We start from the raw sequence: 20,025 nt of genomic DNA, 5'->3' as shown, positions 1-20,025 counted from the left end.
GGTGTGCCGTGGAAAATTATAAAACTTCACCAAACTGGTCCAAAAAATATTTTTTGCAAATCAATAATTAAAGTCTGCAAATAATGTGCTGTTGTCAAGTGTCTGTGCTGTGTAGAGCTCAGCAGGGTAACCATGTGACACTCTTCCATATCAGTAGGCGGAAAGAGGTTCATCGCTTTTTAAAAGTCGGAATGCGTCGCGTGAGACGAGGATGGTTTGTTGTGATCCCAATATGCAGACCACAGCGGGAGACAGCGTGCAGGTAAAAAGCCGTGCAATGCTTAAACTAAAAAGGCAATGAAGCATAAAGATGGCTATGCAAAACAAAGGTAAATCTAAACTGGCTATAAAGTAAACAAAAACAGAATGCTGGACGACAGCAAAGACTTACAGCATGTGGAGCATGGATGGCGTCCACAAAGCACATCCGTACATGACATGACGATCAACAATGTCCTCACAAAGAAGGATAGAATCCGCACAACTTAAATAGTCTTGCTTGCTAACACAAAGCAGGTGCAGGCAATAACACTCAAAGGAAGTCGTGAAGCTGCTACAGGAAAACACCAGAATAACAGCGTAAAACAAGAACTAAAGCAAAACATCAACAAACTCCAAAAAGGGCACGACAACCTTGTAACTGATGCTACTAACAATTATTATAATTAGTATTATTTCTCTAAAAACAGAATAAGTTAAGTTCATAAAAGGGAATTTAAATCAAAATGCATAAAAGTTCATGAGAAGGCTTTATTTAGTTATTATGGTTAAAAATGTTATTTCATGCCTTTTTCTTAAGTTTGTGGGCATACTTTTATTTTGAAGTGTCTCGTTTGGTCTGTCGTTTGATGTAAGGAAACTACTTCCAGGTACGAGTAAACATTTTTTAATGCAAAGTGAAGGGAGAAAGAGAGAGACTGATTGTAAAAACCACTAAAAGGTGTCAGAAGGACTTTAAGCGTTTGGGCAACAAGAGCCTGAAGATCAGAATTTCCTCCTAAAAGAAGCATGCAGGCCACCAAGGTATTTGTCATTTCTGTTTGTATTTTACTTGGGTAAAATGTTTGATCCACATGCTGTGTATGTTATTATTTTTACGTTTGTAACCTGCTTTTTCACGGTGAATTTGAAGGGAAGGGAAGGCTTCAAATAAATCAGTCCAAGAAAGCCATTGTGTCCATGCTGTTTGGAGGGAGTTACAAGCCTGGTGGACTTTTATTTTTCAATGCTTTCTGCTGCTGGTGTGCCTCCGGATTTTTTAATGAAAAAAATGTGCCTTGTTTCCAAAAAGGTTGAAAAACACTGCCATTTATTTGACATCACTTCCTGTACAGTACAGTACACACGGGCCCTTTTGGAGAGGCGGCGCCACCTACATCACATTCTCTTTACTTCTCACTGCTGCTGCGGGTTTTCTCGCCATTCACCAAGTTTTGTCTCTTTTGCTTATTCAATATGGGTTCAAAAAAGCCAACAAACCAGCACGTTAAAGAGGGATTGTCTGTGGACTTAGACTTAGAAAGGAGAAGGCACCCGCAAACACTTTTTCTCTCAGTCTGCACCCCTTTTGCTGCCTCGTGACTGCACCTCATCTGCTGTTCACACACAGTAAGGTAAAACAAGATCTAACTTTGTTTAAATGATTATTGTCATAAAGAGGTGTATTTACCATAAATAATCTGATACAAACACACAAAAAGACTACATTGACTACCACAATTCAGTTAAATCCAATATGTTCAATAGTCATGAGTTTATAATACAGATAATGTCCCACTTTTATATCAAAAAGGTAAAAAATATGTTGCCATTTCGAAGACGTCATTTCAAAACTACTGTGCCGCTTTGGCTATGATTGAGAAAGCAAATAAAGGATAATAAATATGCAAACACTTTGAACAATGTAATGTTGTTCAGACATCATATATTTGGGTAAAAGGTCAGGTCACAATGTCATCTAAAGTAGCAAAGCTGTTTCATAAATTTGGATGTAAATCTGTGCCCATGACAGTGTTTGATGCATTGTTAAATTGCAATTATCTCCATGGGGTTTGGAATGGACACAAACGTTAGGCTGCTAAACCAAACTAAAACTTCTAGAAAGAAGATGTTGACTCCACGTTAATGATCAGCTCCATAAGTGAGTGCTGGTTGCTGCATGACAGATAATGGCAGAGGCCGCTCCTCTTTTCTCAGCCTCCTGACTGCACCTCGTCTGCTGTTTACTGTCAGCAATGGAAAGAGGATTTTACTTAAAAAAAAAATGTTTTTGCTATTATTGTAACAACATGGTTAACATTTTTGAGAGCACCATCAGGACTTTTGTGTGTGTGCGTGTTGATGGTTTTGCTTGCTGCTGTCGTGCTATTTTGATAATAAATTGTTGATCCATACCCCCTTATGTCTGTGATAAGATACAGTCGTACATAGTGTCTTCAAAGTGTGCATTGTTTTACCAAAATCAGGACTGTTGTCAAGGCTAGAACCTCTTCTTCCCGTTTACATTGTTTTATAACGAGGAATTCTGCTTCATTACAAAGTTTTTGATTTACAAACCATTTTCAAGAACCAATTAAGGTCCTAAATCAAGGCACCGCTGTACTTAAATGTGTCATCAGTTTACACATTTAATACATAAAAGTGTCATTTATTTACTTAATGTAAAATCACATTAAGTCTTTTAATTGTTTAATCAATCACAATTTATTGATATAGGCCTCAAAGGGCTTTAAAAACCACAAGGACATATTGACGTAATTATTTCATCTAATTGGTCTTTTAAATTTGTCATTTATTTCATGATTTATTTAGCTGAGATAGGCACCAGCGCCCCCCGAGACCCCAAAGGGGAATAAGCGGTAGAAAATGGATGGATGGATGGGCACATTTATCTATTTCAGGAATGTCCCGATCAACATTTTAGGCCTCTAATCCTGATGCGATTTTTTGGCATCAGATCCAATCGGGTTTTGATTCTTGATACTTTGACAATAGATTATAGAAGTGCAAATGTTTTATAGCATGCATGCATACATACAAACATGTGCAATTTATTAATGTGTGGAATTGAATGCTACATACAATGTTTTTTCGACAAAATAAAGTGGTTTGTTTACAATAACTGAACAAAAACAAAAAGTACTATTGGCTCCATTGTATCCAGAGACATACTCCCTGAATTTGGAAATAACAAAAACACCCCAAAATGATTTTGTTATAGGAACAACAGAACGATAAATATTGATCTAATTACTTTGGTATCGTTGACACACTGATACTAGCAGTATACAAGGTATCAATAGTATTGACATCTGAATCAAACACCCTTATTTTGTGTTGAAGGTTTAGCGGTTAGCTTCTTGTTTCTTCTTGCTCTGTGTGTGCACTGCAAAAACTGAAATCTAAGTAAGATGAAATATCTCAAATAAAGGTGATATTTTCTTATTTTCTGTCTGAAAAGATAATTATTCTCACTAAGCAGATTTTATGTTAGAGTGTTTTACTTGTTTTCAGTGTTTTGGTCTTAAATGATCTCAGTAAGATATTACAGCTTGTTGCTGAGATGTGATGACTTATATTGAGTAAAACTTGCTTGAAACTAGAATATCAAGTGTTGCAAAGCTGTGTCATCAACATTTACAAGTAAAAAACTACTTTTTCAAAAGTAATGATTTCTTACTTCAAGCATGAAAAAAAAAACATGATGCCACATATCATGATGTCAAGATAATGGAACTAGCATTTACTTCATTTAAGAATACATATTGAGCAAAAAATTTTCTTTTTTTTTTTTCTACCAAGAAAAGTAGACTTGTTATTAGTGAGAATATACTTATTTCAAGGTATTTTGGGTTCATTGAGGTTAGCTAATGTTACTTGTTTTGGAAAGTCTTGACAAGCCCAATTTTTTTGTTCTATGGGCAGATAATTGCTTGGTTCAAGTAAAATACCCCTCATTTTTGTATTTTTTTTTCTTGTTTTTGAAGACTGACTTTTTGCAGTGTGTGTGTGTGTGTGTGTGTGTAGCATGCTTAGCCAGTCCTTTTCCTCTAGTCCTCCAGTGGAAGAAACATTGTTTATTTTCCACCATAGTGGTGACAATTCATCTCTAAGAAGCGGCTTCTACATTATGCATTCCTTACAACTGGAGCCGGTGTTCTGGCAAGACATGCACCTTCCCGGAGTTCATGCAACTCCTGTGCGTGTGTAACGAGGAATATAGAAATGTAAATGTGTCTCCATGAGCCGGCATCCATTTTGTAGGAATCTTTCACGCGAGTTTGGCCCTCCATAGTTAGCCTGCTACTCGGAAGTAAGTCCTACCAGTGGTGGCAGGTCTGGCAGGTCTGGGATATACGAAGAGATGATAACCAGAAGCAAGTTGGCGCAGTGAAAAGGTATATTTTCTGTATTCAACTTTTTTAAAAGTAATGTTAAAGAGCTACCAATATAATGAGTCATGTTTGATTATTTCTGCGCCGGCAGAATTCGAGCAACTTTTACCTTCAGAGACATCCGTGAGTTGGGGTGTGGTGGCCCTGGAAACGGAGAAGCCGCCGCTCTCCAATATGGACGCCTCTTCGTCGGATAGCTCGGAGTCTGTGATGGCCATCGCCAGAGCTGTGGTCTTCACATCCACCTGAGCAGGACAACCACCATGTAGCATCAAAGGTGTGCATGAATGCATTTCAAAAAGCTGTTCAAAGCCTCTGTAGCGCTGACTTTGACGGGGAGGTACAGAACCTGGACTTGTGCTGATGGTTTCCAAACGTTGGAAAACAAAGTAATGTTGATTTCTGGCTTTAAACTAGCAAATTTAAACTAGTAAGTGGCCCATCTCCCATCCCCTTTGAGTACGTCAATAAGTGGATTAATGGCCAAAAACGACGGCTTCATTAGTTTAGTATGTAAGCACCCTCACAAACTAGAAATGTACATTTTTAGGCCCTCTAACGGTCACATCCCGCAATACTGAGCAGTATACATGGTGTAGTGCAGTGGTGTCAAACTGGTTGTCATTGAGGGCCACACCGCAGTCACGGCTGCCATTAGAGGGCCGCTTGTAACAGTAAATAATTCATGAATTTGCTTATGAATTTGATTATTTAACATGTACAGAGTAAAAAAAAAATCTTTGGATTTTACTAGAGATGTCTGATAACGGCTTTAATGGGGACGGCGTGGCACGGTAGGAAGAGTGGCTGTGCCAGCAACCTGAGGGTTCCTGGTTCAATTCCCACCTTCTACCAACTCCGTCACGTCCGTTGTGTCCCTTGAGCAAGACACTCCACCCTTGCTCCTGATGGGTCCTGGTTAGGGCCTTGCATGGCAGCTCCCGCCATCAGTGTGTGAATGTGTGAATGTGGAAATAGTGTCAAAGCGCTTTGAGTACCTTGAAGGTAGAAAAACGCTATACGAGTATAACCCATTTACCATTAAGTAATACCAGATGTTTTCGCTGTCATTTGCTACGCCGACTAATGGCAGGGAGGTTTGTAACTCAAATTTATGTACGTAACTTCGAGCCTAACAAAAAGTTGAGAGAGACATCTTGTATCTGAAAATACTCCTAAATTGTGGTAGGTAGCAGAGTATTTTTAACGGTAGTAAAGATCTTTTTGGTTGTCCAGCCCTCACATCGTCTCCAGGAAACATTTTTCACTTTTTAAACGCTGCAGTGACATGAACAAACCCCAGGGCCTTTCTTTGCGTCTGGCTGTGCGGCAGCAGGCGTCTTTGTAGGCTTTCAAAACAACTTTGTAGCAATGCTGGCGTTTCATGTGGCTGATAAGATTTGATGTCTTGAAGCTCAAAGTTCTTTTACTCCTCTCGGAATGTTTGCAGAACATTTGGTGCAAATAGAACACAACAAATCTTCCTGTGAAACAATGAAGACGTCCCGCACAAGCAAAGCCATGTTTGTTTACAATGAGCTCAGGGAGAGTTTACAGCACGGCATGTAGGAGAAAAGCAGCGCTTCATTTACTGGCCAACTCTCCACTGCAACTATAAATATTATCATTTGTCTGCAACCTTAAAGAAAACAGAAAAGAAAAAGGACAGACATATAGATCAACTTACAACAAAGGATAAATGTACTAACATTGTTTTTAGTCTGTAACAGAATATATGTCAAGTATATCAATTTGCCTGAAGTTTAAAAAAGTATCCTTATTTTTTAAACTGTAAACATTTTTTGAACGACTTGAACAATTTGATACTGAAAAATAAGATAAAATAAACTCAATGCAAAATAATATATTATAATTGATCAGCAACATTAACTCAGGAATTTATTAAAACATTTTAACTTATAAAACAAAACTGAATAAAAACATGATGCCGATTTTTTTTATTGGTTATCAGAGCTATTTTCTAATGTCATCAGATTTATATCTGTCTGATTCTTCTCGCGCACATTAAAAAAACTTCAGGACCGTCAGGCCAACCTGACATGGCTGCTGTGCATAGACCGACATGTCTACAGGGCGGCCCAGGGACCACTTGCTGTCCGCAACTTACCTTCTATTGGCCCCCAGCACATTCTAAAAACAAAATGACTATAAAAGTAATGTAAAGAAAAAAGTTGACATGGTCAAGCTACTAGCAGAAAGCTGACAGGCAGGCTATGTTTTTCATTAAATATATATACTGTAACTTCTTAGCATAAAGGGCCACTAGGTTAGAGTGTTCGCCCTGAGATCGGTAGGTTGGGAGTTCAAACCCCAGCCGAGTCATACAAAAGACTATTAAAAAAATGGGACCCATTGCCTCCCTCTCTCAGCATCAAGGGTTGGAATTGGGGGTTAAATCACCATAAATGGTTCCCGGTGCTGCCCACTGCTCCCCTCACTTCCCAGGGGGTGATCAAGGGGATGGGTCAAATGCAGAGGACACATTTCACCACCTAGTGTGTGTGTGACTATCATTGGTACTTTTAACTTTACTTTAAAGGGTCGGTTTGGACTTTTTTTTTTTTACAAAATAAAAATATCAAAATGGCATCTTGAATACTTTTTTTTTTTTTTGTATATAATCCTCAGTGGTAAAAGTTCAGACACTTCCGAACATGGACAGTTTGAATGTGAAATGAGGGTGATTCATACCGTTGGAGCAAAGAAGGAGAGCTCCTCCTCACTTTCGCTCTCCGTCTCCGCTCTTGGTTCATCCCCCTCCTCCACCTCCTTCTTCACCTCTGTGAGACACACACATGTCGTTTACAGCTCCCGCCCACAGCAGCTTGACACGATCTAGTGTAGCGGCACTCACTCCTCTTGTCGTGCTTGCGACGCTCTGTATCTCCCTTCATGCTGTAGTCTAGTTTCATCAGGATGGGCTCCAGGCCAGTGTACATCCTTTGGATGAGCTCATGGTACACCACCAGGGGCCACAGCAGCACACTGAGAACTAAGAGTGCAAAGAGAAGGAAGTAAGCATTGCATGTGCTGTGTGTCCAATTAAAGATACGCGTTCACATCAAAAAGGGACAAAAGGCGGACTCACCAATTATATAAGAGATCATGATTCCTGGAACATAATGTCCAACACCTGCCAGCGCAAAACAGCCGCTGCACATCATGGCACAAAACTGAAAAAATGACAAATAAGGTGACTGTCTTAACGGTGCAAAAGAGTTAAAAGGAAGTGAAAGAGCGGTGCAGGTGCAAAGCATACCTGTGGTTATTAAAAACCTCATAATTTTACATACAATAGTGACATTTAAAGTAGGAGGGGGACACACACACGATACAACTTTTTCACTTCTCATACAATACCGTTATTGGAAAAAGGCTGGGCGATGTGGCCCTTTATTTATATTTCCATATTTTTAGGTCATGTGACGATACAGCATATATATGTGGATATTTTGCCTTAGCTTTGAATGAAGACTTGATGCATATAATGACAGCAGTATGATGATTCTATGTGTCTACATTCAAACATTCTTCTTCATACTGCATTCATATATGCTACTTTTAAACTTTCATGAAGAGAGGGAAATCACAACTAAAAGTGTATTTATTAAACAGTTATTAAGCAGAGGGACAAACATTCATGTCATTTCAAAACAAAAAGTGCAAGATTGTCAGAGACATTTTAAAACATGCTATTAGTAAACTTTAGTGCATGATGTCACTAAGATGTCATATCAAAACAACACTATTGTATTTTTCGGATTATAAATCGCAGTTTTTTTTCATAGTTTGGCCGGGGGTGCGACATATACTCCGGAGCGACTTATGTGTGAAATTATTAACACATTACCGTAAAAAAATAAAATATTATTCATCTCATTAGCGGAAGACACAAAGAAAATGTCAGTAATGTCACACACACGTCAGCCAATAAGAATTCAGCGGGGGAGGGTCATGGCAGAAGTGCATTATGGGTCATGGGATGCTAACTGCTTATATGCTACTGCCGTAGTTATTAAAATGGATCATTTCATGGTTGGCAATAACTTATAAAAAGTGAGAAGGGCTGAATAAAAATGGCGTTGAAAAGGAAATCATGTAGTGCAGATTACAAGCTGGATGTAGTGAAATATGCAGCAGAAAAGGACAAGAGGAAGCGGCACATACCTTTGGAGTTGGCAGAGTTGTTTAGAAGAGACATCCAGGAAGAAGATTTCATGGGATTTATGGATTAGGAGTGAGAGATAGTTTGGTAAAGGTATAGCATGTTCTATATGTTATAGTTATTTGAATGACTCTTACCATAATATGTTAGGTTAACATAGCAGTTGCTTATTTATGCCTCATATAACCTACACTTATTCAGCCTGTTCTTCACTATTCTTTATTTTAAATTGCCTTTCAAATGTCTATTCTTGGTGTTGGATTTTATCAAATAAATTTCCCCCAAAAATGCGACTTATCCTCCAGTGCGACGTATGTATGTTTTTTTCCTTCTTTATTATGCATTTTCGGCTGGTGCTACATATACTCCGGAGGGATTTATAATCCGAAAAATACGGAAAATTAAAGTGCACTTTATGTACAGAACGCCATTACAATGTTTTAAAACAAAAAAAATTCACTTTTATACATCAATCAATCAATCAATCGTTTACTTATATAGCACTAAATCACTAGTGTCTCAAAGGGCTGCACAAACATGATGTCACATGTTATATATTTCAATAAGTGTCAAATAAAAATGAGCTGCATTAATAGGAAATCCAATAGTGTATGTCCTTCACTATGTGGTAGGTTCCTGCCTAAGTTATCTCCTTCTGTTGTTAACTATTTTTTTCATACGGTGTTGATGTGGAAATGGAAGAGGCCAGGCTCAATTGGGTCAGTGCTGGTTGTTTCGGCATTTTGTTGGGTGTGGCACCGAATGGAGATGTTGACATGCAGTTTCAAGCACTCATTCTCTAGCGGGTGACATTTCAAATGATGCTACAAATTAGTAGTGCCGCTACTTTTTGTAGCAACGCTTTTGCCGCATACTTGACATATTACAGTTGTCTGTTCAACATCTTCCAGCTTGAAACCAAATCACTGCCAGACGATGGACCCCTTGCTGTTTTTCTTGGGAATTAATTCTTCCTCTATTTGTTACCAGATTTGCAGGTTCTCGATCTTGTATTACCACTCGCACCGTTTCGCTAGCACCACCTGCCACAGCTAACGTTACCCATACCGCTACCTCTCTGCTCGGCGAGGGCGTACGACGATGCACACGTGACAGTATGTGACGCATGTTATAAGGTGCGCTTGTTTTATCTCACTGTGAGAAGGAGAGACAAGAACGAGTGACAAAAGCCTGTAATGTAATGCTTGCAGCTAAAAGTAACTTCGTGAGAACGTATACTCGAATACTCACAAAAGTCATTTTTTATATCACACAGAGACAAACCCGCAATACATCGAGTATATTTGATATATTGCCCAGCCCTAATTGGAACCTTGAGTATTTGCCAATAGCAATATTGATCTGATATCAGCAGGAATAATACGTACTGTTATTTTTTGCAGTGTGGAATGTTAGAAACGGCGTTATCAAGTCAAATTATCAGAGAACAACTAATCTATTTATTAATAACTGTCTGAAATGGATTTATGCTGTCCTTAAGTTTAAGTGGAGAGAAATTGTTTTTGGGTGAGATCTACTGGCCATAATAATTAGGTTCATTAAGTTAAAAGTGCGATGCCAGGGACTGTGTGACATGTCTAATGTTGCTGATCAATTTGAATTTGTTATTTATTGAGTTGAACTTTTTTTTCACCGGTATCAAATGGCTCAATTTGGTCAAAACATTTTTATAGTTTAAAATATTATTCTTTATATAAGTTCGGGTAAATTGATGCACTTTAAATATTTTCTGTTACAGACTAAAAAACAAGTTTTTCTTTGTTGTAAGGTAATATTTTTCCTGCATGTTAATAAGGATACAATATTATGCAGATGTTTGCATATAACAATTTAATATCTAATGATATTATTTATAGTCCCGGCGGAAAGTGGCGGGTGCGCAACATTTTTTCTTCTCCCTCAAGGAAAATAATTAAAAAGTAATAGGTTGTGTTCAGCACATACTAAATTGAAGTTACTGGAAACTGTCAAAGAGGCTTTTTCCTCGGAGACGTTAAATGTGTAATATGCACCTATAATTATTGGATACTTGTTTATATTGACAAATGTCGTGTTTTATACTGCCATATTGTTTAATCAAGTACATGTGTATGTCTAGCTGGTGTGTAACTGCTAGCTCCTAGTAGCTTATAGCCTACCTAGTTTACCTTTTGCAAATGACTTCCCTGAAATAGAAAATAACAACCTTGTGTGTTTATTTTGAGGACATTAACATGTTAACTGGCTGTCTAGCTTTGCACAACTGTTTGCATTGTAGTATTTATAGTATTTTCAAGTTTTTAGATGCAAACTGATATTTTGCTGTTATCGGACCGATATCTGACATCAACATCGGATTGGGATACCCCAAATTCAAATATTAAAAAAACTAACAAAAAAACTATCTCTGATTCTTTATGTGTTTTACCTTTCCGTGGTTTTGACGTTTGTACTGCAGAGTCTCATGCAGGAACAGACAGCAGGTCAGGTAGCTTTCTGCCAGGTGGTGGCTGAGCTCGGGAATGCTGAGCAGACGCTGCTCCCCGCTCATGGATTCACTGCGTGCACACACAACACAAATGCTAAAAGCGCATTCCATGTGGTACTTAAAATGCCGTCTGACATTCAATATTGATAGCGACGCGCTTAGACGCAAGCACAGAAACTGTGCGTACATACCTTTGGATGGGGGGCACCTCTTCATGCGAAACTATAATAGGGAAAAAAATATTACTTTTTGATTCCGAGGTGTTTCAGTTACTATCAAATGTACTCACCGATCACACACAAATAAGAAAGACTATGTCTGTGTGTATTTTTGTCTTTATGCAAGCACATTTTTGGCAGTCAACACAGTCTCAGCTACAATGCACGTGTTCACAGGTGTGTGCCTCCCACAAACAGTTTTCATACATCTAATTAGACCGTGAGCTTGTACCTAATGAATTGTCCAGTAAGAGGATATACTTTTTCTCCACGTTTGTGGATCTTATCTGGCCAGCAGTAGCTCTATAGGTTGCAGTAACCGTTAACTAGTCTGTATTCCTGCAGAATTGAGTGCAAAAATAAAGAATCTCTGAGCAATTACGTTTTTCAGTACAACTGCAAAATCAGCCAACATGGGATCAAACAAATTTGATTGTTGCAGCACTTTGATAAAAAAGGTAAGAGACAGTATTGAATACGAGACAGAACTTGTAAATACGTATGAAGTTTGTGTATGAGCCTAAAACAGGCATTTGAGCGCCGGCCAGAGAAAAACACAATCCTGCAACCACTGAGAAAGTTAGTGCAAAGGAGGAGAAGCGGACAACGGAATCAGAGAAAGAAATCATTAAAAACATGTCCACTCAACCTGGGGAGTCATTTTCATCCTCTAAGCCAGTGGTTCTCAAATGGGGGTACGCGTACCCTTGGGGGTACTTGAAGGTATGCCATGGGGTCCGTTATATTTCAAAAAAATATTCTAAAAATAGCAACAATTCAAAAATCCTTTATAAATATATTTATTGAATAATACTTCAACAAAACATGAAAGTTAGTTCATAAACTGTGAAAAGAAATACAACAATGCAATATTCAGTGTTGACAGCTAGATTTTGTGTGGACATGTTCCATAAATATTGATGTTCAAGATTTCTCTTTTTGTGAAGAAATGTTTAGAATTAAGTTCATGAATCCAGATGGATCTCTATTACAATCCCCAAAGAGAGCACTTTAAGTTGATGATTACTTCTATGTGGAGAAATCTTTATTCATAATTGAATCGCTCGTTTATTTTCAACAAGTTTTAGTTATTTTTATATGTTTTTTTTCCAAATAGTTCAAGAAAGACCACTACAAATGAGCAATATTTTGCACTGTTATACAATTTAATAAATCAGAAACTGATGACTTAGTGCTTTATTTTACTTCTTTACCTCTAAGGACCATTTAGTGTTGCCAATCAACCTATCCCCAGGTGCATGTCTTTGGAGGTGGGAGGGGCCTATCCCCAGGTGCATGTCTTTGGAGGTGGGAGGGGCCTATCCCCAGGTGCATGTCTTTGGAGGTGGGAGGAAGCCAGAGTACCCAGAGGGAACCCACGCAATCACGGGGAGAACATGCAAACTCCACACAGAAAAATCCTGAGCCCGGGATTGAACTCAGGACTACTCAGGACCTTTGTACTGTGAGGCACATGCACTAACCCCTGTACCACCGTGCTGCCCAACCCCGAGTTATATCAAAGACTATACAAATGGTACCCATTACCTCCCTGCTTGGCACTCAGCATCAAGGGTCGGAATTGGGTGGTAAATCACCAAAAATATTGCTTCCCGAGCGCGGCCACCGCTGCTGCTCACTGCTTCCCTCACCTCCCAGGGGGTGAATAAGGGGATGCAGAGGACATATTTCACCACACCTTGTGTGTATGAGACAATCATTGGTACTTTAAGTTAATGATTTATTCATGTATTCTGACATACCAGGGCCATTTAATGACTTGACATGAAATTATTACACATATGCCACCTTTAAACTTTGACAACACTAATTACTGTAATGGTTTGCAGCGCAGGCTGTTGTAATGTTTTATATCTATTTCTTTCTTAAGGTTAGTTTTTCCTTTTTAAAAGCCATGTTTCATGTTCAACATGTTTTTTAATGATTGAATGGATTCCAGCCACATGTGAATGCTTGGTCTTACTAGTAATGATGGGCAACTTGGGCTTCCATCTCTCCAGCAGCATCAGTCCCAGGAGGGACACGCTCAAGAGGAAGAGGGGGCGCAGGGAGGTGGATGACAGGAGCCTGGGAAAAAAAACAAACATAAGCAGCCTACTTTATTACACAAAAAAAAAACATACATTAAAAAGAACCCCAACAGAGTGGGATTACATAAGTACCTGGTTAAAGACTGACAGCCATGTTGCCTAAACACACACTGTCAGCAAACATGTCAGTGACAGCTGACAAGGCCCAAATATTGCATCAGTCTCAAAAAAGATAATCAAACCTGGTTTTATAGACAATTTTTTTTACAAACCCCGTTTCCATATGAGTTGGGAAATTCTGTTAGATGTAAATAAAAACAGAATACAATTATTTACAAATCCTTTTCAAGCCATATTCAGTTGAATATGCTACAAAGACAACATATTTGATGTTCAAACTGATAAACATTTTTTTTGTGCAAATAATCATTAACTTTAGAATTTGATGCCAGCAACACGTGACAAAGAAGTTGGGAAAGGTGGCAAAAAATACTGATAAAGTTGAGGAATGCTCATCAAACACCTATTTGGAACATTCCACAGGTGTGCAGGCTAATTGGGAACAGGTGGGTGCCATGATTGGGTATAAAAGCAGCTTCCATGAAATGCTAAGTAATTCACAAACAAGGATGGGGTGAGGGTCACCACTTTGTAAGCAAATTGTCAAATAGTTTTAGAACAACATTTCTCAACAAGCTATTGCAAGGAATTTAGGGATTTTACCATCTACGGTCTGTAAAATCATCAAAAAGTTCAGAGAATCTGGAGAAATCACTGCACGTAAGCGATGATATTACGGACCGTTGATCCCTCAGGCGGTACTGCACCAAAAACCGACAGTGTGTAAAGGATATCACCACATGGGCTCAGAAACACTTCATAAAACGATTGTCAGTAACTACAGTTGGGCGCTACATCTGTAAGTGCAAGTTAAAACTCTACTATGCAAAGCAAAAGTCATTTATCAACAACACCCAGGAACCACGCCGGCTTCTCTAGGCCCGAATTCATCTAAGATGGACTGATGCAAAGTGGAAAAGTGTTCTGTGGTCTGATGATTCCACACTTCAAATTATGTGGTGTCCTCCGGAACAAAGAGGAAAATAACTATCCGAATTGTTATAGGCGCGAAGTTCAAAAGCCTGCATCTGTGATGGTATGGGGGTGTATTAGTGCCCAAGGCATGGGTAACTTACACATCTGTGAAGGCACCATTAATGCTGAATGGTCCATACAGGTTTTGGAGCAACATATGTTGTCATCCAAGCAACGTTATCATGAACACCCCTTCTTATTTCAGCAAGACAATGCCAAGCCGCGTGGTTTCGTAGTAAAAGAGTGCGGGGACTTTCCTGGCCCGCCTGCAGTCCAGACCTGTCTCCTATCAAAAACGTGTGGCGCATTATGAAGCGTAAAATACGACAGCGTAGACTGTTGAACGACTAAAGCTCTAAATGGACGCACCTGCTTATTTCAGCAAGACAACGCCAAGCCACGCGTTACAACGGCGTGGTTTCGTGGTAAAAGAGTGTGAGTACTTTCTTGGTTCGCCTGCAGTCCAGACCTGTCTCCTATTGAAAATGTGTGGCGCATTATGAAGCGTAAAATACGACAGCGAAGACTGTTGAACGACTGAAGCTCTACATAAAACAAGAATGGGAAAGAATTCCACTTTCAAAGCTTCAACAATTAGTTTCCTCAGTTCCCAAACGTTTATTGTGTTGTTAAAAGAAAAGGTGATGTAACACAGTGGTGAACATGCCCTTTCCAAACTACTTTGGCACGTGTTGCAACTATGAAATTCTAAGTTAATTATTATTTGCAAAAAACAAATACAGTTTATGAGTTTGAACTTCAAATAGTTTGTCTTTGTAGCATATTCAATTGAATCTGGGTTGTAAAGGATTTGCAAATCATTGTATTCTGTTTATATTTACATCTAACACAATTTCCCAACTCATATGGAAACGGGGTTTGTAGGTTCATTTCATTTCTCCGCTGTTTGGTCATCTTTAAAGGCGTGCACTCGCCATGAGCTACGTTAGCATGCGGCTAAAGACATGGGATTAGCAGCCTTGTCGTGACTTCCACGTCCACGCTGGCGTTAGCTGGCCCGTCTTTACCGAGCCTACCAGCGGGGCGACATCTAGCCTCGGGCCACAACCGTACCAGAATAAGGTGTTGAGCGTGAGAGCCGCCGAGATGCTGTACAGCGGCCTCTCCCACACCAGCAGCTGCTGAAGCCCCAGCAGCGCGGCTTCGTGCGGCCACAACCAGCCCGCCAGACGCTCCCGCAGTCGCTCGAGCTCCGGGTTCTCGTCGCCGCAAGAGTGCGCCGACGTGCCGGTGGGGAAGAGCGCCTCCAGGCCGACCGAAGAGGAGGTGAGCGAGGGGCGTCTTCGTGACTCCTCTGGGGTCGCCATATTTATTCGCTCCACTTTGTTGTGTTGTTTTGGAGATCACGGGGTAGCTGGCGAGATCGGCGTGAAAAGCCCGGCATGCCGAACCAACAACTTCCGGGTGTACCTTCAAAATAAAATACACGTGTAAAAAAACTAAACAAAAAAAACCATCCGTGTCCGTTCAAATTATAATAAATTTCACTGCAAAACCACATTCAAGGTCCAAATTCAGGTGTGTATTGTTCACCAAACACATTAGGATGCAAATTTAAGAGGCAAGCAATGATGACTTCCGGTAAAACAACGGCAAATGGTCACGTGCTTCCCTCTTTACGTCGAGTACTGTATAGACAAATAAGCATTAAAGCCCCATTCCACCACCGTGTGGACAAAAATAGTATTGCACGAAAGGCAATACTATTACTATAGACCGGGGTCGGCAACCCGCGACTCTTTAGCGCCGCCCTAGTGGCTCTCTGGAGCTTTTTCAAAAGTGTATGAAAAATGGAAAAAGATGAGGGAAAAAAATATAACGAATATATTTGTTGTTTTAATATGGTTTCTGTAGGAGGACAAACATGACACAAACCTCCCTAATTGTTATAAAGCACACTGTTTTTATTAAACATGCTTCACTGATGCGAGAAACTGGCGAGCGCTGTTTTGTCCTACTGATTTTGGCAGTCCTTGAACTCACCGTATGGGGGGTATAGCTCGATTGGTAGAGTGGCCGTGCCAGCAATTTAAGGGTTATAGGTTCGATTCCCGCTTCCGCCATCCTAGTCGCAGCCGTTGTGTCCTTGAGCAAGACACTTTACCCACATGCTCCCAGTGCCCCCCACACTGGTTTAAATGTAACTTACATATTGGCTTTCACTATGTAAAGCCCTTTGAGTCACTAGAGAAAAGTGCTATATAAATATAATTCATTTCACTTCACTAGTTTGTTTACATGTATAACTTTCTCCTACTTTCTAAGATATGTTTTATGCCACTTCTTTTCCGGTCTCATTTTGTCCACCAAACTTTAAATGTTGTGCATGAATGCAGAAAGGTGAGTTTTGTTGATGTTATTGACTTGTGTGGAGCGATAATCAGACATATTTGGTCACTGCATGACTGCAAGCTAATCAATGCTAACATGCTATTTAGGCTAGCTGTATTGCATCATTATGCCTCATTTGTAGATATATTTGAGCTCATTTGGTCTCCTTTAAGTCCTCTTAATTCAATCTCATGACACTATCTGTATGTAATATGGCTTTTAATTATTTGTGGCTCCAGACATATTTGTTTTTGTATTTTTTATCCAATATGGCTCTTACAACATTTTAATAATAATAACTTATATTTATATCGCACTTTTCTAGACACTCAAAGCGCTCACAGAGAAGTGGGAACCCATCATTCATTCACACCTGGTGGTGGTAAGCTACATCAGTAGCCACAGCTGCCCTGGGGTAGACTGACAGACCCCTGCTCTAGGCATCACTATAAGCACCAGCGCACCCAAAGGGAATAAGCGGTAGAAAATGGATGGATGGATGAAAGAGCATGGTTGAGCAACTATTGCCATACATGTAACACTTTATTTGTAGTCTTTATTATAACATTCTGCAAGAAATTCAAGTGGAACTCTCAACCAAGTGTCATTGTAGTTTGTGTGCAATGACAATAAACGCATCCAATCATGTTGGTTATTTCAGAAATATTTTCAATCATTAACTAAAGAATATTGCATTTTCTTATATATTTGTTTTAAATAATTGCTGAAAATACTGTACAACACGCCTCACAACTCAATACAGTTTATTAATATACAACAACACAGAACAAGGACTGCAATATTGATCAATTCGTTTGAAAGTAGCAAAATTAAAATAGGGAACAGAAGTGTTTTGCAGGTTGGATCACTGTCCATTCTATCATCTCCATGTAAACAGCAGCACTAAGCTGGGCAATTGTTCTTCCTCTACATGTCACTCATAAGGATATTTCTGAAAATATATAGGAGAAATGTGCAAGTAAAAAATCAGAAGGAAATCCAATCTAATTGCATGCAAAATGTTCAGAGCAGAAGCAGGTGGGCCATTCCACCCAAACAATGACATTTGCTAAAAATAAAAGAAGTTAAAATGTGCTTTTTTTTTAACCCATAATCTGATAATCCAACCATTTTCTACCGCTTGTCCCGCTCGGGGTTGCGAGGGTTGCTGGAGCCAATCAAAATGTGATCGGGCCCATCTGATTTCATTTTTTATTAATGCACATTTATGAAATATGCAGTCAGACTTGTCCAGGGTGTAAGCTGCCTTCCGCCCGATTGTAGCTGAGATAGGCATCAGCGCCCCCCGCGACTCCAAAGGGAATAAGCGGTTGAAAATGGATGGATGGATGCAGTCAGATCAATGTGTGGGACACTTGGCTTAGCAAAAAATATAATTCACAGTTAATTTTTTCGTAATTTTATTTCCGTTGATGCAAACAACCCCAATACGGTGGAATGGCCCACTTATAATCATGCCTGTACGGTCGTATTTACAGTATGTGTATATACATATATATATGTATATATATATATATATATATGTGTATGTGTATGTATATATATATTTATATGTATATATACATACATACATACATACATATATATATATACACATACATACATATATACATACACATATATATATATATACATATATATATGTACAGTATATCAGTGACGTGCGGTGAGGTTCATGGCTGGTGAGGCACTGACTTCATCACAGTCAGATTTATAAACATATGCAATCTATAGAGTATCTTATTCACCATTTGATTGGCAGCAGTTAACGGGTTATGTTTAAAAGTTCATTACAGCATTCTTCCCTGTTTTGCACTCAGCATCAAGGGTTGGAATTGGGGGTTAAATTACCAAAAATGATTCCCGGCCGCTGCTGCTCACTGCTCCCCTCACCTGCCAGGGGGTGAACAAGGTGCTGGGTCCAATGCAGAGGACAAATTTCACCACACTTAGTGTGTGTGTGACAATCAGTGGTACTTTAACTTTACCTATTTTATTTAGGTAGAGAGCCTTTGTAATAAGTTACAATTTGTCTCTGTGATTTTGGAAAAGATGTTGTACGATCCATTTTTCATTCAGTTTGTTGTTCCCTCTCACATTACCGTGGGTACAGTACAGCCATGGAAACAAAACCTTTGTACGTCCAGCAAAAATGGCTAACCGGCTCCCAGAATGCATTGTAAGATCACCTGCCCTTTGGAGACTAGACTCCAAGTGTGAGAGGCTCCAGAGTCCAGAGCGTACCTGCCTGGGAGCACAGCCGGGACCGAAGCCGACACCGACCAAGACTCGGGCCCCCGTGGCCCCCGCTAGGACAAAAGGGCTTCAATACCTGCCGGGGTTAAGACCATAGCTTGCAGCAGGTCAGACAGTGAGATGATGCCTCTCACCACGTCACCTCTGTCCACCAGCACCAGCCGATGGACCTGGGTTGAGACGTGAAGAGAACGTTCTAGAGCAGAAGCTCACAGCGCGGAAAGGACACACCCACCTCAGCTGTGACTAAACGGTCTATGACGGTCTCCAGTGTTTCATCCGGATAGCACTTGATCACGCCCTCCACGAAACATGTGCGCCGACAAAGGGCCTCCAGCATGGTCACATGGAGGTTGTTGTAGGTCTTCTGGGCCGCCAGATTCTGGGGGCCATCCGGTGATGTGAGAACAGTTTTTGGAAGAACCATCTCCGCCGCAATACTTACGATCACATCGAATTTTGAGTAGAGTGCCACCACTTTGCCTGGTGAAAACAAACAGTATAAAAGTACGAAGCTGGGAACATTTTGGAGAATATTAGAACAAACCTCCTTCATCAACCACTGGAAGTGCGGACACCCGCCGATCCACAAATATGGAAAGTGCGTCGTAAAGTGTGGCTGTTTGGTGGACAGTGGCAATGTTCCTGAAAGTTCCTATTCCCAGCTCCTGGATCTGCCTCTGAACGAACACAGGCTTGGGAACCTTTTTCCCCTGGCAGCACAGCCCAGACAAACCACAGGAAAATATAAATACATCAGACAATATGTGCCCATGCACTCAAAGGGTGAGCTTGCTCACAAATATATGGAGGAACTTAAGGATCCTTTTGTGGGTCAGAATGTGCAGGACGTTCCCCGACTGCGGATCTATGACGGGCAGTCTGTGGATCTTGTGTTTGAGTAAGGAATAGATGGCGTCGAAGAGGCTTGGGGAAGAGACGAGATGGATCAAAACGACCTGTG

At 40.0% G+C, this 20,025-nt stretch overlaps 1 protein-coding gene across 8 annotated transcripts in view; it reads right to left on the bottom strand.

Annotated features, from left to right (window-relative positions):
• Positions 1-20,025, bottom strand: part of LOC133544437 (5'-AMP-activated protein kinase subunit gamma-1-like) — a 29,405-nt gene that overhangs the window by 1,815 nt on the left and 7,565 nt on the right. For 3 of the 8 annotated variants that reach the window (XM_061889747.1, XM_061889748.1, XM_061889745.1), the window contains 5 exons: positions 19,862-19,988; positions 19,609-19,774; positions 19,507-19,544; positions 19,297-19,443; positions 17,532-19,231 (listed from right to left, as the gene is read on the bottom strand). In XM_061889747.1, coding sequence (XP_061745731.1) covers positions 19,115-19,231; positions 19,297-19,443; positions 19,507-19,544; positions 19,609-19,774; positions 19,862-19,988 — 595 coding nt within the window. In that variant the 3' untranslated portion in view covers positions 17,532-19,114. Of the gene's footprint in view, positions 1-192; positions 2,226-4,503; positions 4,640-7,106; positions 7,196-7,269; positions 7,408-7,503; positions 7,589-11,008; positions 11,139-11,259; positions 11,291-13,270; positions 13,375-15,506; positions 15,864-17,531; positions 19,232-19,296; positions 19,444-19,506; positions 19,545-19,608; positions 19,775-19,861; positions 19,989-20,025 lie in introns of those variants that run through there. The other 5 variants (XM_061889744.1, XM_061889743.1, XR_009804654.1 and 2 more) reach the window with 5 other exon arrangements.

The sequence above is a fragment of the Nerophis ophidion genome, linkage group LG27 (assembly GCF_033978795.1).
Source record: "Nerophis ophidion isolate RoL-2023_Sa linkage group LG27, RoL_Noph_v1.0, whole genome shotgun sequence".
Lineage (NCBI taxonomy): Eukaryota > Metazoa > Chordata > Actinopteri > Syngnathiformes > Syngnathidae > Nerophis > Nerophis ophidion.
Note: the sequence above shows the minus strand (reverse complement) of the source record. Positions and strands in the feature narration are given on the sequence as shown.